The sequence below is a fragment of the Mastigoproctus giganteus genome, chromosome 2 (assembly GCF_048544385.1).
Source record: "Mastigoproctus giganteus isolate SK-2022 chromosome 2, ASM4854438v1, whole genome shotgun sequence".
NCBI classification, from domain to species: Eukaryota; Metazoa; Arthropoda; class Arachnida; order Uropygi; family Thelyphonidae; genus Mastigoproctus; species Mastigoproctus giganteus.
Genome location: NC_143576.1, coordinates 199976233 through 199999902, shown reverse-complemented (window position 1 = coordinate 199999902; position 23670 = coordinate 199976233). Strand labels below are relative to the sequence as shown.

The 23670-nt window shown below is 33.7% G+C and overlaps 1 protein-coding gene across 1 annotated transcript in view; it reads left to right on the top strand.

The window, feature by feature from the left end:
- The window catches only part of LOC150089906 (uncharacterized), a 550032-nt gene that overhangs the window by 363785 nt on the left and 162577 nt on the right, over positions 1 to 23670 (top strand). The window contains exon 13 of the mRNA XM_090389700.1: positions 1285 to 18474. Coding sequence (XP_090245826.1) covers positions 1285 to 18474 — 17190 coding nt within the window. The remainder of the gene's footprint in view (positions 1 to 1284; positions 18475 to 23670) is intronic.

The window sequence follows — 23670 nt, the reverse complement described above, 5'->3', positions numbered from 1 at the left end:
CCTACTCTCAATTTTGATCTCCCAATGCTTATGTCACACCAAACTGACTCGACACTGCACTGTCCAGCGATGTCCTCTGGCTTCACTTCCTTGGATTTTATGTATTTCTTAACTAATAGCATAACCCCTCCTCCCTTCCTATCCAGTCTATCCTTTCTGTAGACGTTGTACTCCCCAAATTCCAGTTCTGCATTCCTTATATCTGTGTGACACCACGTCTCTGATATCCCAACAATATCTGCCTTTGATGTTTTGAGCAATACCTCAAATTCATGAAATTTATTTACTAAACTCCTAGCATTGGTGTACACGCAAGTATACATGCACCTATTTCTATTCTTAGCTACCCTAACACAACCCATGTGTTTACTTGTACCGCAATGACTCCCAGCAGTCTCTGAAATATCCTGCATCTTGTTTTTCAGGCTTCTGCTCATTCCAATAGAAGCAGTGCAAGAATCTCTTTCACCTCTGCCAGTGGCTACTGTTAATCTATTCGTCTTTGTCTCCCCCCAAGCTAGCAGTTTTCCGACCCACCTAACACTGCCTCGATAGCATCAGCAAATATTCTTGCACCCTTTCTATTTAAGTGTATCCCATCCCTGTAGAAGCAATCTCTCCTGTTAACAAATACAGTGTAGTTACCATATAAATTTCACAAACTGAAAACAGCAAAATTGTATATGGCAAAAGTTCAGTCTTCAAAAGGCATTAGATATGACAAACATATCTAATTTCAAAAACCTAGAATCTTGCATCCCACTTTGCACCAGGATTCTGCCTAGTCCTCCTTTCTTCTCTCTTATCCTTAAGAGGTGCTTCCAACCTCTTTTATAGCAAGAGCATAGATACATCAGAACAATCTATATATTTAAAATTTCCAACAACCATAGTGCATGTAGAAAGTAGTAGTAGTGATGTGTGTGTGTATGTATGAACCTGGCTAAGGGAGAGAAGACACATGAATTAGAAAAAATGGTTGACATGACCAAATGAAAAATGAAAAGAAAGTGTAAGACAAAAAAGCAATATAAAGGTAAGTAATCAAATAACTGATATTTGCAAGTAAACAATAATTTTTTTCTCTACTAGTACTGCTGAATAATGAATAAAACCAATTAATTCACTACAAACTGTTATTTAATATAGATACAAATGCTTAATCTTAATATTATTTTTAATTATTATTTTTGAGTATATAAATTTACTTCACATATATATATTTTATATATAAATATATATTAAAATCATATGAAATTATAATTTTTTTAATTCATTTTGTAGATTTTAGAACTGAGCGCCAGAGGTAATTTTGAACAGAAGGACATAGTTGAAGCACTTACAATTAACGAAGGTGATGTTGAATTGGCATATGCTGACCTTATGTCATTTGACTCTTTGGCCTATCCATTTACAAAATATGAAGATAAAACAGAATATAAATCATTAGGAAGTAAAAAAGAAAGCAAAACAGGTGTATTGGAACGTGATCATTCACTAGAAACAGAAGCATCATCAGATATAAGCTTTTCTGAAGAGGAAGTGCGGCAAGAAAAAAAGAAAACATCAGAATTTCTTAGTAGGCTTTCTGCACTTCGTAAGGCTAGAAATGAAAGAAGACTAGCCAGAAGTAAAACAGAAAAAAATTCTGATTCTAGTGGAAGAAAATACAAAAGGTTTTATGATGCTTCATTATGCACAGATTTGTCTACCCCTGTGAATATTGGGAAAGGCAGTCAAGTAGATTACTCTCCATCTTCACATTTAACAAAGTATGGAATACCTAAAGATAATGGAGGATATCTATCAAAATCTGGTGAGGTTTTAGGGTTACCAATAAAATGCAATCAGGATAGCTTTGTAATGATAGAAAGCTCATCAGATGTTCTAAAGGAGGAAGAAAAGCCATTTCCAAAAGATACAAGGCCTTCAACTGAGCATTTGCATAGAGAAAAAAATCAACAAAAACTGTCTTCATTAGAAATGGCTGCCATTACAAGTGAACACAAACTAAAAACCAAGGCCGATACTCACCCTCACTTAAGTTCCAAATCTAAAATGCCAGAGTTTTCATCTGAAGAGATAGTTGAAGATGATGATGAACTTCCAGAAGATTTAGATGGACACTGGGTTGATTCACAGGGACAGTGGATAGAAGAATATACTGGACATTGGGAAGAGGAAGATGATGAAGAAGGTGTTCATGATCAGTGGATGAGAATTGAGTATCCAGGGCAGAGTATAAAGACATATGGTACTGCTCTTTTAACCAAAAATGAAAATCAGCATTTGGTGGAGGAAAGGATACGAATGGTTGAAGCAAATTTACAAGAAAATATGGAAAAACCATCATACATATATCAAAAAGTGGGAGAAGATACTCTTGAAGAAGTAACTGATCAGTTTGCCGATGTACAAATGGAGGATGAACAGAGTATCCTGATAAGAAATTCTGTAACAACAATACATGAACTATATGATCAGCCAAATCAGAAATGCCATGATATGGAAGTACAAGAAATGGATTTATCTAAAGAACTAAGTACTGCAGTTGATTTGCCCACTAGTTTAACAAAAGATGAACATAAGGAATTGTATCAGCCAAAACAGAAATCTTCTAAAGTTGACATGCAAGAAGCCAGTTCTTCCAAAGAATTAATCAGTAAAGTGAATTTATCCACTATTTCAATGAAAGATGAACAGGATGTATTAACAAAATATGCAGATGATATTAAAGAAACTACAGATGAAAACAGAACAGCAGAAGATGACCTCCAAGAACAATGGACAAAAATTGATTACCATGATTTATGTCCTGAATCACAAGATACAGAAACAACATCAAATGTATTTCTTCCAGACATAAAGGAAGCTCAATTAGAAATCATAAAATTTCCAGAAGAGGAGGTTTTACCGTACGTGTTATCTGACAAAGAGGAGCTGGCAACAGGGATAGCACTTCAGTCACAAGTTCGTGATAAAGACTGGATTAAAGTGGAATCACAGGGTGAATGGATTCAAGTAGATAATGAAGGCAACATTATTGAAGATCCATTTGTTGATAAATATTTAACTGCTGACCTTGAAAATAAAAGGGATGACCTTGTACCAGTTAATAAAGAAGACAACAATATTAAAAAAATTCCCTTTGTTGATAGATCTTTAATTTCTGATGACCTTGATAAGGATAAAGATCTTACAGGAGTACAGGTGGGAAATGATGTTAATGTAATTGAAGAATCTCTTGTGGATAAACCTGTTTCATTAAAAGACTATGGAATGGCATATGAGGCTGTTATAGTAGAAACAGATGAATGCCAGCCATCTGTTCCATCAACACTTGTTAATCAGGAAATTTCAGAACTGAATCAACAAGTTGTGATGTCATCATCCAATGACCTGTATCAGAAAAATGAAGCCTTCACAGTATTACAAGTTGATAATGAAAATAACATGATTATGGAACCTTCTGTGGAAAAATCTATCGTATTTGAAGATATGGAAAAGAAACACAGTGGCCTTAATTTATTAGAAACTGCTGAGTATCAACCACTAGTTTCACCTGTACCTGTTCACAAGAATATTTCAGAACTGAATGAACAAACTGTAATGACAATGTCTGATGAAGATTTCACAACATTACAGGTTTGTAGTGAAGGCAGCATAACTCTAGAATCTCCTGTGGACAAACCTTTCTCATTTGAAGAGCTTGAACACTTTAAGTCAGAAGGAATGGTTAGTTGTCAGCCACCAGTTTCATTGGAATCTAATCATGAGAAAATTCCTGAACTGAACCAAGAAGTTATTATGCCAACTCCACCACCACGAAATAAAACAAAACTGCAACCAGTAATTCCACCACCAAGAGCCAGAAGATCTTTAGACCATGGACATGCACAGATAAGTGAGATAGATGTACATTTTCAGAATATTAAAGCAAAGGAAGACATTGTGTCAGATCAGAATGCAATCTGCCTGAATCATGCAATGTTGTCTGGTGAAGGAATAAAGTCTTCAGAGATTGAATCTTTGTCACCCAAAGAATTAGATATGGAGATTTCTACAAATTTTGAAACAAATGCAGAAAGTCAGCAATTTGAACAAAAACTCAACCAGTTTACTCCAATCGAAGATTCTGCGAAAATTATAGGAAAACAAAAATCTGAGTTAGGAGAAGATATCACATCGTATTCTGATGATAAGTTTCAGTCATTAACAGAGATAGGGACAACAACTATGCTACCAACAGAAAAAATAATTGAAACAAAGAATGAATATGAAATTGCATTGTCATTGGAAAAAGCTGCTGAACATCCTCAAGAGTTCCTGGATATAGGGACTACAGAACAAATAGAATTTTCAGTTCTTCCTAATGATGATAATGTATTACTGAATACTCTTTCACGTGAAAAGTCACAGCCCCTGGATTTTGAAGACCACATTGCATCACAGATGCCAGAAGTTATTACTGAAATTACTGATAATGAATCATCCAGTTTATTGGCTACTATAGAAAAACAAGAATATATTGATAAACCAGAAATTATGGATACACAAATAATTCAGACATCATCAGAATATAATTCAGCCATGGCTACTAAACAGTTTCATATGGCATCAGAAATTGCATCAGCAGATGATAATATTTTTATTGCACAAACATTTCTGGAGCCAGTTGTAACAACAATTGATAAAGAATCAAGTTTTATGCATGATGCTTCATTGAAAGCGGAAATGAACAATTTGCAAGAAAGTACTTTAGTGGAGCAAGAAGAACTACCATGTTGTGATGAGCACTCTTCCACAACTGAGTCTGTATATGACACCAAATATGAAATTTTACAAAATACTCTGCTACCCAAAGAATTATCAGTAGATAAAGTAAAATTCCTTACTTCATCCCCAGAATCTTTAGAAAAGCTTTCTGGTAATGAATCAAACTCAATTTCTGAGAGTCTTCTCTCAAACAAAATTAGTTTAATCACCCAGGAAATGGTATCATTGAAACCTTCAGATAGAGATCACAATGAATTAAGTTCACTTTCCGAGTCTTCTTTACATAAAGATAACAACATTGTACATGTAGAACCATCATCAGAGAATATTTTGATAACTGACAAAGAAAAAGTAAATATAACGCTAGAAACACTACTGGAAGATAAAAAGGATAATGAACTGGATATTTCAAAATTGCAGGCTCAGAAAAAAGAAGCATTATCTTTTAATCAGACAGCTCAACAGGAACAAGAAGAAGATGAAATGGTACTGAAAGAAGATGTATTATCATCAGCTGCTGAGTACTTTTTTGGACGTTATAAAGAAGTTACATATCCCAAAAGAGGCAAGAAAAGTTATTCTAGAAATCAAAGAGCACAACCAAAGCCTGTTGTCACATCACCTGCTGTTCAGTCAAAGGAAAGTGAAAAACAACTTGAATCAATTAAAACTGAACTAGTTACAAAAGTTGTAGACTTACCTCCAGTAATTGTTGATTCTACTATGAAGAAAGATACTTCAGGAAGCACTTTAACAGAATCTGTAAAAGAAGAAGAAGAATATTTGTCATCTGTAGCAGACTACTTTTTTGGACCTTATAAAGAAGTGTCAATGATGTTAAAGGCTCAAAAGAAAAGTAAGCAGAAAAAACCTGTAACTAGTCATAAACTTCAACAGCAATTGCCTATACAGCCTTTGAGGACTACTGTCAGTAAAGATTTAGAAAGCAGCCATCTAGTAAAATCAGAAAAATTAGACCCAACTATTGTTAGTAAAGATTTGGAAAGTAGTCATTTAGAAAAAGCAGAAGAATTATTAGACCCAAAGTCAGATGAAGTGAGAGCATCAAAAATGGAAGAAAAAGACAGTGTCACGAAAGAGATTCCATTATCTGAAGAGTGTTCACCAAAAAAAGAATCAGTATTTCAAGAGACAAAAACTGTTGCTGAAGAATCCATTAAAAGTAATAAGGAAGTTATAATCACTGAGAAAGAATCTGCTCATTTAAATTTTGAATCCAATGGTAAAATTTCTGATCTGGATGAAAAGAGAATAGCAGGCCAGTTAGAGGAACCACATAAATTATCTGATACAGAACAGGTATATATAATGAAAACAGAGGTAAATAAAATAAAACTGGCTACTCTGAGTTCCACAGAATTGGCCCTAACAGCTGAGATTGAAGAACAACAAACACTGGCATCCTGTGAAAGTTTTCAAGAGCAAGCAGTGGATACAACCTTGTTAGAAACAGCAGCAATAAAAAAAACACAACAGATAGAAATGGATAATTCTATTTTGCCAGGAGAAGAATGTATTAGTTCAGCAGCTGAATATTTTTATGGCCAGTATGATGTAACTTATCCAAAAAGGGCTAAAAAAAAAAATATTCTACCAGTGGCAGCTTCCAAAAAAATTAATAAGACATCAAACTTGGAGGAAGGAGTATTTAAACCAGAAAATGTATTGAAGGATGAAAAAAAAAACTTTGAACAGAAGGCACTTTTTTCACCACAGCCCCAACTACAAGATTTGTCTACAAAATCATCAAATTTAATAACCTCATGTGAAAAAAATATCCCACCTTACTCAGAAAACTCATTAAATTCATTAGAAAAAAGTAACAAAACAAGTACTCAGGTGTTAAAAAAAACTGAGTTAGGACAAATGAAAGAGTGTGAAAAAACCTTACAATCTGGACTCCAAATGCCCCTGGTTTCTGAAAATTATTCAGAAAATACACAAAATTTAAATGTGCAAGAAGAAACTAGTCAACATGAAATTCCTATTCTGGATGCAGCAGCAGCAGCAGAATTTTTCTTTGGACAATATGGTGAATATATACCATCTCTTACTTTAGATTATTTAAATTTAACTGATCAGGATCTTGCGAAGTCAGAAGTTACTTCAGACATTCATCAAGAACTCACAATGCCAGAAGTTAGTTCAATCACTCAACAAGATCTCAAAATGTCAGAAATTACTTCAGACACTGAACAAGATATCAAAATGTTAGAAGCTTCTTTAGATGTTTATCAAAATCTCAAAATATCAGATGTTACTTCAAACATTTCTCAAGATCTCAGAATGTCAGACATTACTTCAAACACTCAGCAAGATCTAAGAATGTCAGAAATTACTTCAGAAGCTCAGCAAGATATCAAAATATCAGAAGTTATTCTAAACACTCAACAAGGTTTCAGAATGTCAGAAATTACTTCAAACACTCAACAAGATATCAGAATGTTAGAAGCTTCTTCGGATATTTTTCAAGATTTTGAAATATCATGTGTTACTTCAGACATTTGTCAGGATCTCGCAATGGCAAAAGTTAGTTCAAACACCACTCAACAAGATCTCAAAATGTCAGAAATTACTTCAAACACTGAACAAGATATCAAAATGTTAGAAGCTTCTTCGGATATTTTTAAAGATCTTGAAATATCATGTGCTACTTCAGCTCTCACAATGCCAGATATTACTTCAGACATACATCAAGAACTCACAATGCCAGAAGTTAGTTCAATCACTCAACAAGATCTCAAAATGTCAGAAATTACTTCAGACACTGAACAAGATATCAAAATGTTAGAAGCTTCTTTAGATGTTTGTCAAGATCTTGAAATATCAGATGTTACTTCAAACATTTCTCAAGATCTCAGAATGTCAGAAATTACTTCAGAAACTCAGCAAGATATCAAAATATCAGAAGTTATTCTAAATACTCAACAAGGTCTCAGAATGTCAGAAATTACTTCAAACACTCAACAAGATATCAGAATATTAGAAGCTTCTTCAGATATTTTTCAAGATTTTGAAATATTACGTGTTACTTCAGACATTTGTCAGGATCTCACAATGCCAGATATTACTTCAGACATTCATCAAGATCTCACAGTGTTAGAAGTTACTTCAGACCTGCAACAAGATCTCAGAATGCCAGAAGTTACTTCAAATGCTCAAAAAGATCTCAGAATGTCAGAAATTACTTCAGATACTCAACAAGATATCAAAATATCAAATTTTACTTCAGACACTCAACAAGATATCAAAATATCAAATTTTACTTCAGACACTCAGCAAGATCCCATAGTAACAGAAATTACTTCAGACATTTGTCAAGATCTTAAAATATCAGATGTTAATCCAGACATTTGTCAAAATCTCAAAATAGATGAAATTACTTCAGGCATTCATCAAGATCTCACAATGTCAAAAGTTACATCACACAGTTGTCGAGATATCTTGATGAATCAGTTTGAAATGACTCAAGGAGAAGTGACCAATAAAAACTATTTTATGCATAGTGAAGAAGTACAAAAAAAAGAAAAAGGGATTCAAAACATTTATGAAGTTTCTTCACCAGTACTTGTAAATAATCAGCAGGAAAAATATTCTGATACCACTTATGCTGGAATAGTAAATTATGACTTAAATATATCTGAAACTATTAGTACTTCTTCAGAAGAGTCAAAAAAAGAAAAAGAAGAGGAAGAAAATGAATTATTTTCAGCTTGTACAGTTTCTAAGGCATACTCTTTAGAGAAGAAATCTTTAGTGGATACCATTCAATCTGATATATCTCTTTCTGTTACTTCCCACACACCAGATACTGAAATCTCAGATGTAGAGTATATTCCATCTGTAATAGGCCAGTTTTATGAAGAATTTATTGAAAGTGTATATCCCAAGCAATATATTTCTAATAATGCTAAAACAGATACCCAAAAGAAACCTTATACTGCACTTGTACTAACAGAAAGTAATTTTCAGACAGATTTCACCACAGAATACAAAGAAGAAAAGCAAGAAATGTTTTATGAAACTTGTGAAAATAATGTTGACACACTACATATTGAAGAGCACCAAACTAGAGAGACACATTTGATTGAAGAAAAGGAGGAATCACTGCATTTTGTAGATGCAATTGATTCAGTCTTACAACAGCATATTACTTTAGAGGAGGAATCAAAACAGTGGCCAATAGAAATGAAAAATTCATTCAAACATTTTCAAGAAGAAAGAGATATGAAAAACACAAAAGCATGTGAAACCAAAGATGTAGCCATGTCTGTGATATCTCCAACAACTTCCATGTATAATGATTATTGCCAGCTGTCACCTGTTTCTGCAACCTCTGCTAGCAAACTGGATTTGGAAAACTTGAACAATGCTAATTATTTGGATCATCAGAAGGCAGTGGAATTAGAAGACACAAAACTATGTGATGTATCAAAAGAAGCAGGACCCAATATAAGTGCATCTGTAAGAAATCAAGAACCAGTATTTGCAATGGAAAGTAATATTTCACAGTCATCAACCAGCGAAAGGGCAAATCCAGATTCTCCTATTCAGAATGTAGACTTACAAAATCAGTCATTTACCTTAATATTTCATGATTCTTTTACTCATTTGGATGAAACATCTAAAAGAGCATACACAAAATCTGCCAGTCAGAAAAAAGACAGATTTTCATTTGGTGAAGATCCAGAAGTATGGAGTGATGCATATTCCCAGGATATTAATTTAGAGAAAGTTGCAAAAGAGGACAATCTGTCAGTATTAAAATCTGAAAGTGGGATTTCGTTCATACCTTCTTCCTTAAATTTAGTGAAAGAAATCAGTGATGATACACCTATTCGTATAGATAAAGGTAATGTAAATAAAATGTTTACTGGTGATTTAATACAATATTCAGTTGAAGCTGACTCCTCAACAGAAACCAAAATGAAGGAACAAACATCAGAGTCTGCTATAAATAAGAGTAAATATGCTCCATACTTGTCCACAGGAAGACAAATAAATGAAAAGAGAATATCGAATACCGAAAAAGATTATGATATTCACTTGGATTCAGACTATTTTTATGCAGAAACAAATGATTTTACTCCTTGCTCTTCTGATTTTATTGAACCTGGAATATCTTATTTTCCTGTGTATGGAAAGAAAGGTGATGCCATTACTGCTGAAGAGGAATATGAACTTAAAAATGTTGGTGGATTGCTGAGTAATGAAATAGCAGATGAAGAGGTATCAAAATCTTCAAAATCTACTGCTGAAGAGGAATATGAACTTAAAAATGTTGGTGGAATGCTGAGTAATGAAATAGCAGATGAGGAGGTATCAAAATCTTCAAAACTTCAAGACCTTCAAGATAATGAAATTGCAGAAGGATCAAATGTAAAAATTTTTGAGCCAGTAAGGCTGTCTGAGCCATTAAATGCTGTTAAATCAGAAGCAGATATGCTTGAAAATCTACAGGAATGTGAATGTGTATCATCATTTTTGTTACCAAATGAAATGTCCAAGCAGAAAATAAAAATTGATAAAAATATTTTGAATACAGTTACAGAGTACAAATTAGATTTTTTATCATCATCTAATGAAGAATACAAAACACAATCTGAATTATTAACCATTTGTGAAAAACAACTTGCTTCTGAAGTTTATCCAAATTCTGAAAAAGAATACAACTCAACAGTTGAAGTGCCAATACAAGAAACAACAGAGAATGAAACTGGTTTTTTAATCACAGAGAAAGAACCAAAATCTTTACAGGAAGATGAAATACCTTTCTTATCAGCAAAAGAAGCTGTCAAGATTGATGTAAACAATGTGATTGAAGATTCAAAACCTATTTCACACACAGATGAAGAATTCAAAGAAGAAGAATCATCACTGCAAAGAAGAGGCACAGTGGAGAAAGAATCACCTGCAATATCAAAGGAAGAAATTATACAGTGTAATGCTACTTTTTTTGAAAATAAAGAATCAGAAATGTCCCAGAAATATGACTTCAAAATTTCAAAATTGGAACAGTTAAATGAAGAAATTTCAATCTCTTGTGAAACTATTTTGAATAAGGAAACAAAACCTAAATTAGAAACTTCATTCGAAACTCTCCAAACAGAAGAAGAATGTAAACCACCATCAACTGAAGTAACTCCAATACATGGACAGAAATTACTGGAGGAGAAAGATATTTTGTTGAAAGATAAAATATCAAAATCGGACCCCTTTTTGTCATCATCATCATCATCATTCTCACCAATAGTATTATCAGGAATTGGTATCAAAAAAGCAAATGAAGAATTACAAAAGATTCACAAATTATCACAGAATAAAGCAGATGCCACTGCTCTTGAAGAGGATATTAACGATCATAAAACCTTTGATTACACTTTAACAGATTACGAGAACGCTAATGAACAGGAACTGAAACTCACTTCTGAATATGACAAAAATACTGTGGAGTTCTGTGCATCAAATGAGTCTGAAATTATTAAAAAGGTCGGGTATATGTCACATACTCTAATAAATAATGAGAAAGAAAAACAGTGCAAAAATGACATTTCTAGTTATCTGAAATTAAGAAGACTGAAAGAAGAAGGGCAAGAACTCTTTTTTCAAAAGAGACACAGTTTGGACTCTCAGAGTGTCTGTTCATCAGAAGCAGATGAGGAAGAAGAACATCATCAGCCCACAATAGAATTCTTTTATCCATATTCAGAAACAGCAACAGAAGATGATATTTTTTATCAGAGTTCTGATCAGAGTTCTGGATTCGGATCTCTGTCATTAAGTATGAGTGAACAGAAATCGCAAATTGTAAATTTTATGCAGAACATAAAGGATAATTTATCTGAATTAACTGTACCTTCAGATGACAGCGGAGATGTTACACCAGTAGCTGAACCTCAGTTGTCATCTCCTGAATACATGTATGATAAGTGGATGAAGGCTTTTCATCACAGAAGACTTACAGATTCCTCACTGAGTGAGTGCAGCTTTCATTCTGCAGAAGAAAGTAATGAAGATCATTGGAAAGATGCTACTTCACATTTGTACTCAGATACAGAATCTGAAGATCGCTGGACTGATGTGAAATCTCACACTTATTTGTCTGAAGATGAATCTGAAGAGCATTGGACTGATGTAAAATCTAACACTAGTTTGTCAGAAGATGAATCTGAAGAGCATTGGATGGACATGCCATCACCCATCTGTCCTTCAGAAAGTGAATCTGAAGAGCATTGGACTGATGTGTCATTGCCCATCTATCCTTCAGAAAGTGAATCTAAAGAAATCTGGGTTGATGTAGATTCTTATGCAAATTCACTCAAATATTATTCTGCTATCAGGTCCACTGAGGATACAAGGAAACAGGATAGCAAAATTGAATGTGAAAAGAAATTAAACAGCATTTTTTCAAAAGCTGATATAGCAGTTACTTCCTCCCAAGAAATTCATACAAAAACTAAGATACCTGTGCTGCCATTAGAAAAAGCACAAGGACAAAAACACAAACCAGTACAGGAATTTCAATCTTTGAAGATGCTGACTGAAGAGAAAAAACAATTATCTGAAGCTCTGTTAAGTGAAATATCTCAAATTGAAAACAAATTAATAATAAAATCTTTTTCCTCAGAAGACATTCCAGAAATTCAAGAAGCACAAAAACCCCTTATTCAATACAAGGAACAAACTGCAGCATCTGTAAATGCATTTAATCTACATAGGGATAAAGAAGAAGTTCTACAGGAGCATGACCTCATGACAGCTAGTGTGACTGCAACACATATATGCGATGAAAAGCAAACAATATCATTTACTGAACTGCCAGTACAGGAATTTCACATAACCTTATCAGACAATCAGGATCAGAAAGAAATAATCAGTGTACCTTTTGCTACACAGGAAGCAGCAATGTTTACTCAGCTTCCTATGGAAGAGCAAGTTACAGCAAAAATTCCTCTTATCTTATCACACAAAGACCAAGAAGAAACTTTAAACCCAACAAAAACACAGGAATCACTGATTACTCTGTCAAATGAAGTAGCAGTTAAAGAACAAAAAGAGGCAGCAACTATTTTTACATCATGTACAGAAGAAAACTTAACATTAACTATCAATGATTTGAATAAAACTGGAACTTCTGCAGTCATGTTACAAACACAAAAACAAGATCAAGATGCTCTTGCCATTTCATCTGTACAAAATATTGGAAGCAATGAACAAGAAATAAAGAAAACTTCATCCATATTTTCTCCCAAATCTGAAGAAAGAATTGTGAATGACTGTAAGTCAATGAAACAAGAAGAAACTATGATCACTGCTGTTGCTGCACAAATGCAGCAACCAGAACTTGTTTCACTTGCAGTTTTACACAAACAAGAATTAGAAGTCAGCAGTCAAATACTTCAAGGACAGAAATCTACTCCATTTGCTGAAACTGCATCTGTGAGTGAAGAGAAACAAATAATGTCTTTTGTAAAGGAATTCACAGTGCAAGAACATGAAACAACATGTATTCATGCCCTGGAACAAATAGATGTTCCTATTGCTAGACACAGTTGTAAAGAACAAGAAGTTTCTGGTATGGCATCATCTACACAGGATCAGAAATCAGTGATATTTAATGCAACTATTCCACCCATACTAGAAATGCAGTCAGTTACTCCTGTTGCTTTAACATTAAAACAGAATACAGAACAAGTAGTTATAAAGGATGAAGAATCAATAATGAAGTCACCTACTACTTCAATTTCACAACAAAATCTTAAACCTATTGTGATACTAGCTGAACAAACTCAGGAAAATGTGGCAATGTTTTCTATAGAGAAGAGAATAGAAAAGGAGCCACAAGAAGCATTAGAAGAGAAACAAAAAGTAATAATGTCATTTCCTTCACCTTTTATAGAGGAAAAACCTGCTGATACAGAATTCACTAGTAGGGAGAAAGTTGAGTTTGCAGTTAAAGATATACAAGAACAGGAATCAACACTTGCACCAATAATAATATCTGAACAAGAGCTGAAACCATTTGTAACAACTACAAAGGTGCAATCAACAGCAGTGACTCTAGCTGCCCCATTACTTCCAGAAAAGCAAAAAGCAAATATGGTCCCAGCTATATTGCTTTTGGCAGATAGCCAGCCAGAAGTAATTATGAATAATACATCATCATCATCAACTATAGATGCAGTTTCTACTGTGGAACCAAAAGAACCTATGTCATTAGCTGGTACTACAACTACAATATCAATTCAGGAACTGAAATCAACAGAATCTTCGGTAAATGAAATGAATTCAGTAATACCAAAAGAAAGTTTACATTCACTAAAAGAGCTGTCATGTACATCTTTTATACCAGAATCAACAAAAGTAGAACAAGAAGCTTCTGTGGGCCCAACAATGCCACTTAAACAACATGATCCAGAATTTATTGTTGCATTGTCTATACAAGATGAAAAAGAAATGCAACAAGTGGTACCAGTGAAGGAGGAAACAAAACTGGTATCTGATATGTTAGAAGATACAGAAAAAATTAATACATTTTCCTCTGAAGAAGTTACAACTGAACAAGTAATAAGCAAACCTGCAGTATTAATGCAGGCAAAAGTACAAACAAGCAGGATTTCACCAATTTCTTCACAGTTACCTGAATTAAATTCATCTTCAGAACAACATGCAGAACAACAAGAGGAATTGAAATACATACCATCCTTACAAAAATTAGCTAAAACAATAGTTAAAGAAAGTTCAACTGCAGTGTTACTCACTGAAAGGGAAGTGGATACTCCATGCTTACAAAGTAGAAAGGCAGTTGTCTTAGTAGACTCACTTGATCAAAAATGTGAGTCAACTAGTGGGATAGTTACAGATGAAATGTCATGTACATTAGATGCTCAAAAACAGGCACCTATATTTTCTGATTCACAAGTTATACAAAAAGAAATAATAGAAGAAACAAAAGTAAAGCCAAAAACTGCATTGTACATGGATAACCAAGAACAAAAAACAGACCAGGAAGAACTATCGGTTGCAAAGAAAGAAGTTTGTAATATGGAAATAACACAACAGTCAGCAGAAATAGCAGTGAATGAAAAAACAAAATCTGCATCTTATATATCAGACAAGACAGAAAACGATATACTATCATCTACAGAATCCAAAACTGAACAATCAGTAAGTATACCTGTAGATACAGTAGTAATGCAGAACACATTACAAACCAGCACAATTTTACTAGCTGCTTCACAGTTAGAGCAATCACTCAGATTAGATACATTTTCAGAGCAACATATATTGGAATCAAAATATATGCCATTCTCATATGAAGAGCATATGCCAACTAGTGTAGCAGTTACAAAAGCAAACGTTACATCACTTACAACAGATGATCAAAAGCAGGAGCCTATGTTAAAATCTGATTCACAAATTGTGCAAGAAAAAAGCATAGAAGAAACAGAGGTAAAGCAAAAAACTGTATCATGCATGAACATCCAAGAACAAAGAATTATGGAACAGGAAGATCTTTCAGTGACAGAGAAAGAAGTCTGTAGTATGGTGACTACAGAAATAATACAAGGAACAGCAGAAGTACCTATAAATATTGCACTCTTGAAGGAGGCAGACAAAGTTCAAGCTGTTTCAACAATAACAGAAATGCAAGAAATGAATTTTGTTGTGTCATCTCACAAACAAAATCAGATGTATACTGAACTGCAAGAAAACTCCACAGAAGGGAATTTACCAACAAAACAAGATGAAAACATTACAGTTACACAAGTGAAAGAAAGTGATCACAAAAATATATTACTAAAATCACATTGCAAGATTGAAACTGAAGAATTGCAAGGAATTGCAAGAAATGCATTACAAGAAAAACATTCCAATACAGAAATTATCACACTAAAAAAAGAAAACTCCTTTCCTGAATATATTTCTGATAACATTCCAGTATCATCTGGGCACAGTTCAGATGGACATTTAGAAAAACAACAACCAGTGCAAACCGATGTGAAAGATGCACTTGAGGAGCATACTTTGATAACAGGTGATCAAAATTACTTGCAGACTGATAGTGAAAAGTGTTTGGTAGCTGTAAAAAAAGAAGGTAGCAAACAATCTGAAGACCATTTACATCAAATATCATCTCATGTATTAGAGCAGAAATATGCAGGTGAAGATTCCCATTCAAATATAATTGAGAATTATTTGATTAATATTCACTCACACTCTCACTCATCAGAACATGAATCTGAAGACCAATGGACAGATGTAGTGTCTCATTCTTATTCATCTCATAGTGAATCTGAGTCTGATGATCATTGGGCTGATGTAGATTCTTCTTATGTTCATTCTGGAAGAGAATCTAGTGATCACTTTATTGATGCAGATGGTGAGTTGTACTCACAAAGTGAAATAGAAAGTCATTGGGCTGAGGTAGATTCTTTAATCTATACAAGAAGGGAATCAGACCATTGGAATGATGCTGAATCAAATCTATATACAACTGATTTAGAATATGAAGAATTACATGATGTGGATTCTGAGATATATTTAAGAGAGGTTGAATCTGGATATTGGGGAAATATTTATCCAACTAATGAAATACAAGATGAAGATTTGCTAAGAGATGAATATTCAGATCAGTATGCTCTTGACACAGATGGTAACATATATTGGATAGGTGAAGGACATGAATATCACACTGATTCATTAGATGAAGAAGAGGAGGGAAGAAGAGAATATGAGATGGAAGCTGTAGAAGATGAACTAGAAGCGGGAGAAGAAGAAGATGAACTAGAAGTGAGAGAAGAAGAAGAAGATGAACTAGAAGTGGGAGATGAGGAAGATGAACTAGAAGTGGGAGATGAGGAAGATGAACTAGAAGTGGGAGATGAGGAAGATGAACTAGAAGTGGGAGATGAGGAAGATGAACTAGAAGCGGGAGAAGAGGAAGATGAACTAGAAGCGGGAGAAGAGGAAGATGAACTAGAAGCGGGAGAAGAGGATGATGAATTAGAAGTGGAAGATGAAATAGAAGTGGAAGAAGGGGATTTGGAAGGAATTATTGAAGATGCAAGTACTGAAATAGAAGATGAAGACGGAAAAGACTCTGATGATCAGCACATTGAAGATATGGAACATGTGGGCAATGCCAAGAAAAACAGCTTATTAATTGAAAATTATCAAAATTTTTCCCAAGATTCAGAAGTTGTATATAGTGATGTATTATCGTTGTCAGAAGCTGAAGACACTGCTAACAGTTTAAAAAGTTCAGCAATCAGTAAATCAAAGGCAGCAACTGTTTCTTCTGAAGAAAAGAATAAAAAAAAACATTATAATGACAAAAGTGATTTATGTGAAGAAAATTTCATTAATATAGATTCTCCGATAAAATCTGATCAAGTTGTAGAGACAAAACTTGAATTACATCAACAATATAAAAAGCAACCAAAACAGGAGAACCAGAAGTCAAAGCAGATTGAAGAATGTTTGTCATCTGTATCTTATGAAAAAGAAACTGAGGTAAGTGAAATCACCAGATTTGCAGAGCCAAAAACAGATTCATCTCAGAAAAACCATTCAAAGCAAAAAAATTGGGAATCTTCACATATTAATGAGATTCCTCCTCTTCTTCCTCCAAAGAGAGTATCAAAACATAATGAAAGCATACTTCACGATATCAAAAATATCAGTCATGAAGAACAGCTAAAAGAAAAAGCACCATCAACAGCAGTGTACAGCAAAGAAATCCATGAGGCATCTCCACCTTTACTACCACCAAAAAGAGCATCAATACAAGACAAACATATTATAGAAAGCTCTGAAATCCACAAATCATCTCCACTTATAAGAGCTCAGAATGAAATCCAATCATTAGAAAATAAGCAAATTGAGAAACAGAGTACAGAATTCTGTAACACTTCTTCACATTTATCACCATCAACAAGGAAGTCAGAGTTAATGTCAGAATGCAATAAGCACATTGAAGAACATGGTGAAGAATTCCATGATGCTTCTCCACCTTTGTTACCTGCAAAACGAAAATCTTTATCATTGTCATCTGAACATAGCAAATATGCTGATGGACAAATACTAGAATTTTCTGAGGCTTCCATGCATTTATCACTTTCAGCAAGCCAGAAATACTTTGAAAAGTCATCTGAGGAAACATGTCATCAATCTCTGTCATTAAATCATTTCCAAAATGTTTTACACACTGAACAAGAAGCTTCTACCTCAACAAAGCAACTACAAGTAACATCACAATGTGGTAAGTCTGCTGAAGAATTCCTTGATGCTTCTTCACCTGCCTTACCTACAAAAAGAAAATCTTTATCATGTTCATCTGAGAATGAAAAACCTGCTGAAGGACATAGTCTAGAATTTTTTGATTCTTTAATCAGCCAAAAATGTCTTGAAAAGTCACTAGAGGAGACAATGATGCAACCTCTGCCATCAAAATATCATGATGAAGTAAGCAAATTCCAAAATGTAATAGCCACCAAACAAGAACCTTCTGGCTCAAGATCATTGTTATCCAGTTGTGCAGAAAATGAAAAAGCAATAGAATTCCAGAAGAGAGAAGATACAAATATACTAGATCTAGGAACTAGAAAAAAATGTCATGAAATAGCACAAAGGCTCCCCTCTGTAAAAGTTGCCAGAAAGCATACTTCATTAGAGGTTTGTATTTAGGTCTTTAATTTGGATCAGCAAAATGAAATTGTATTACAAAAGCAATTTTTTTTCTTTTATAAACGTGTCATTCTTACTGTATTTTAAACTGTTTAGTACAAGCAGTGTAACCCAAATGGCTATGTGATCACCATTCTTCCACACTGGAAAAGATCTGGATTTGATTCCTCTCAGAATGGAAAAGACTGTTATGGAATTTTTCACACTGTGGCCAAGTTATTTGGTCTGGGGGAAAAGGTTGCATGCTTTTTAATCTCACAAACTAACAAACTAGCCATGAAATACACATGCATTAGAGACCAATATACTGATGCCTTGCAGCCTTAGATGCCCCTGCATTTAATCTAAACAACCCATTCTAAGCCCAACAGATGATACATTTGATCAGAATTGCTTATTACTTTATAAATTAAAAATATTTTTCATTTATATATAGTTATATTTTAGTATTCATTTATATATTTATAGACAAGCCAACTTTAGAAAATATTGAAACTGGTATTGGAAATGTATTAAAATCGTTTTGAATAATATTGGAAAATGATATGAATAATAATTCAAAAATAGCATTTAATTAAAGATCTATGATGGAATTCACTTTCATTTCCAAATTCCTTTAACTGCTCTTAGAATTGCCTTCATAAATTTGAAATATATTAATCCTTTGGATTGGTGCTTCTCCAATCCAAAGGATTAAGCCTGCACAGCATGCAAATTGATCCATGAACACAGAGATATAATACACCCATTGTAATGTAGCTTTAGATGCCAATACATTGTGTAAATCACAATAACAATAATAATCCAAAGGAATCTCCCAAGTCCAGTGATGCCATCATAATCATCTTAATGGTTTGGTGCACTCTCTTACCACCTGAGGAGCATTACTGCCTTCAGGTTGAAAAGTTTTTCTAGTGACAACCCTTTGTAATTTCCATATCACTGCTATCATATTCCATATCAGTGTTGGTTCACTAGCACAGTTTCTCTTTATCAGGAAAGATCAATTCTAGTACCCAATTCAATTCATCAGCAGGATCAGTAACTTTGTCATCCATTATGTAAATATCTGATCCTGTTTGCTCATTTCTTCTTTATATTTACCTATGTGTAAAACTCCTTTTCCCCATTCTTTTCTCTGTGGTCATTGATTTCTCGTACTCAGCATTTGCCTGCCTGATCATTTCTGTGCTATTGCTACAGATCATCTTATAACTATTGTGTGCTTCAAAGCATTTCATCACTCTATAACTGTCATATGCTAGCATTGTTTGTTCTATTTAACTAGCTAGTTCCTTATTCCACTTCCTCAGCATCTTCCTTATGCTATATTTTCTTAATGGTATATATGTGTGGTGGCACTAGTTTGGTATGGCTGCAGTGGCGTAGCTAAGTTTTTTGGGCCCTTAGGCAAGAAATCATTTTGGGCCCCTTATTTTTATTAAAATAAATTTTAATTAGGTATAATATAAAAAAAATTTTGAATCATTTTAATAACATAAATATGTATTTTATTTACGATTTCTTTATAATTTTACAAACATCAAAAACATGAAAATTAATATTACAATATGATAGTACTTATTAAATACAATTTGACAAACAAAAAATTATACTATAGCTAATAAATTTATAAAAAAAGTTAAAATGTTACTTTTAGTGCTTTTACATTTGCAAAATCATTAATAAAATCCATTTTACTGGCATTTATGCTCAATAGTCAACATTGCACGATTGCACAGTCTACTTTGACAATAGCATTTCTTTTATAATCTTTTATTATTCGTAATTTACTAAATAATCTTCTTTCGGCAGAGGCAGCTGACAGGGTAAAAAAATAACATAAATGAAGTAAAAATTCCTAAAAAGTCAAATTAGTAAAATAATAAGAGGAGTTTACCTCAATATAGTGCATAGAACACTTCCGAATGATACCCTCCAGAAATTAAAACAGAAAAAACGAAAAAATCGACAACTTACCGGTACGTTAGAGTAAAATGTAAATAATTAAATAATCAATTTAACACAATTCAAATCAATTTAAAACAATTAAAGGAAAAGGTTTCAGGAAGGAAAATCGTTTTTGAATATTTTCATTAGATTCTTTTAATTGCGTTAATTTGATTTTTAATTGTTTTAAATTGATTTGAATTGTGTTAAATTGATTATTTAATTATTTATATTTTACTCTAATGTACCGGTAAGTTGTCGATTTTTTCGTTTTTTCTTTTAATTTCTGGAGGGTATCATTCGGAAGTGTTCTACGCACTATATTGAGGTAATCTCCTCTTATTATTTTACTAATATTATTATCAACGTAGAACATATTGAGTAGTACAGCTCTGATTCATACTATCTAAAAAGTCAAATAAAAAAATTGTCTGATAGACATGTCTGCTGATAAATCTTTTTTAAATCTAGTTGAATACTGGATTCAACTAGATTTAAATTGAATCTAGTTGAATACTGGATTCAACTAGATTTAAATTGAATCAGCAGTTGGGAATTGAATATTGAATCAGCAGTTGGGAAGAGAGAGAGTACAGATAAATATTTTTTATGAGATTTTCACACTCACTTAATATATCAGCATTTAACATATTTTTTTCAGTTCTAGTATTGCAAAATAATTTTTTACTAACATCATATTTTCAAAACGATTTTTAATTTGTATTATAATTTTGTCTAAAACATAGTGAAAAACACTGATTTTAAAAAACTGATCTCTATTATCAAACAAAAAATCTGAAGCTAATTCATTATACTGTCTTTTAGTTCTACATTGTCGTTTGTCTTCAAATTTGGGATCTACCCCGAACCCCTTGGCAATTTGCTCAGATTCATATTTAATTTGTTCGTATGAATTTCGAATGTTTTGTAAATTTTTACTGGCTTGATCCAATACAGAAGTACATTCATCAAGGTCTATATCATGTTTCTGTAGAGTTTTTGAAGCATAATAAATTTCGCACATCACATTATTCAAAAATATACAAATGAAAATAAAATCAAATGTCATCATTTGCTTCATTATTCTATGCTCTTCATCTCGGTCTACTCTTTTAGTAAATTTAGAAAGAAGATCCCATCTTTTTGTACTACATCCAAAAAAATTATGCAAATTTTGAAGAATGTCAAAAAATGATGAAATGTTATTACAACAATTTACACTATTATTAATAACTAAATTTAAATTGTGACTTTCACAATGAATGTACTCTGCATTTGATTGGATCCTTTTAATGTGTGACTGCACACCAGTGGTGTATTCAGGTTGGAATGCACCGGAATAACATTCCAGTACTTTTTTCTAAATGTCATAATAGAAAATCATTAAATTTATACATCTAATATTATGAAACAAACAATGGCATAATCAAAGGGGAGGGAGAAATATCTATTTTATCCATTGCTACTAAAAATATATATTAATAGTAATCTTTAAAATTAATAGATTTCTTTAAAAATTTATTTAAAAACAAAAATATAAATTTCGCAATGAAACTTGAATCTTTCTTACTAAAGTACAATGTGTTAGATAAAGAGATCCAACAAAGGGGATATACTGTGATGCATGCAAATGCAGCTTTTTGATTTGCCATGAGCTGAATGCTAGTTGTTCTATGAACCGTGGGTCTGAAGTCTGATTCAGTTACTGTACAGTCGATGTGGCAGTATCATATAGTTTTCTGGAGAATTAGCATTAGCATTAGTAGAGGCATTTGATGCAAGAAAGCAAGTTTATGCAGCATCAGCCAAAAAAAAAAAAAAAAACAAAACCCACTTCCACTTCACCCCTCTGTTCGTTCAAAATACCTGTCCAGCTGAGCCTTAAACTTATTTAGGCTATCAACCTCCACCACAAGGGATGGCAGTCTGTTCCACCAACCAACCACCCGCTGGCTAAAGGCAAATTTCCGCACGTCTATCCTACATCTGTCTTTCCTCAATTTGAATTTATGCCCTCTCAGGTGATTTTTCTGAGCTAGAGGAAGAATCCCATCAGCATTGAGCATGCTTAAACCATTCAAGGCTTTATACACCTCTATCAGATCACCTCGCTGATGCCTAGTCTCCAGACACTGTAATTTGCAAAACTTAAGCCTTTCTTCGTAAGAGCACCCCTTTGTTCCATTCACTAATCTTGTCCTTCTCTGTACTCGTTCCAGCAGCTCTACATCCTTCTTGAAATAAGGCCTCCAGACCTGTATACAGTACTCTAGGTGTGGCCTGACCATTGCCTTATACAATGGAATAATCACCTCCTTATCCCTGCTGGAAAAATTCCTGTATATCATTGACAATACTCCATGAGCTACTCTTGCAGCCCGTCTGCACTGCTCAGAGAACTTCATATCTGCCTGCACAATCACCCCCAAGTCCCTTTCATTCTCTACCACTGTCAGTGTAGTACCACAGAGTTGATACGTTGCTCTGGGGTTGCTTTTTCCCATGTGTAGTACTTTACATTTGTCAATGTTAAACTTCATTTGCCACCTCTCAGCCCATCTGCTCAACCTTTCCAGATACTGTTGCAGCAGCATAGTGTTAGTAGTGTCCTTGACAACCCTGCCAACCTTTGTATCATCTGCAAACTTGGACATTAAGCTTGATATACCATCATCAATATCATTTATAAATACAGAAAACAATAATGGACCCAACACTGAGCCCTGAGGGACTCCACTAATAACATTAGTCCACGATGAGCAGTGTCCATTGATTACCACTCTCTGTCTTCTCCCCCTCAACCACCCCTTTATCCATAGCAGCAATTTGCCTCCAATGTCACACTGCTCCAATTTGTGTAGCAGTCTTCCATGTGCAACAGTATCAAAAGCCTTTCTAAGATCCAAGTATATAATATCAAAGTTATTCCCTGCATCCAGTTCTTTTGTGACTGCATCATAGTATCCAATCAAGTTGGTCAGGCAAGACTTACCCTTAACAAAACCATGCTGTGTCTGAGCTATAACTGAAGTCTTGTCTAAATGATCCTGCATTGCTTCTTTAACCAGTGCCTCCATTAATTTTCCTGGAACAGAAGTTAAGCTCACAGGTCTATAATTACTTGTGTCAGCCTTTGATCCTCCTTTCTGAATTGGGGTCACATTTGCACATTTCCAGTCTATGGGTACCTCCCCTGATTCCAAGGAAGCTCTCATAATTATTTTATGGCTAAGG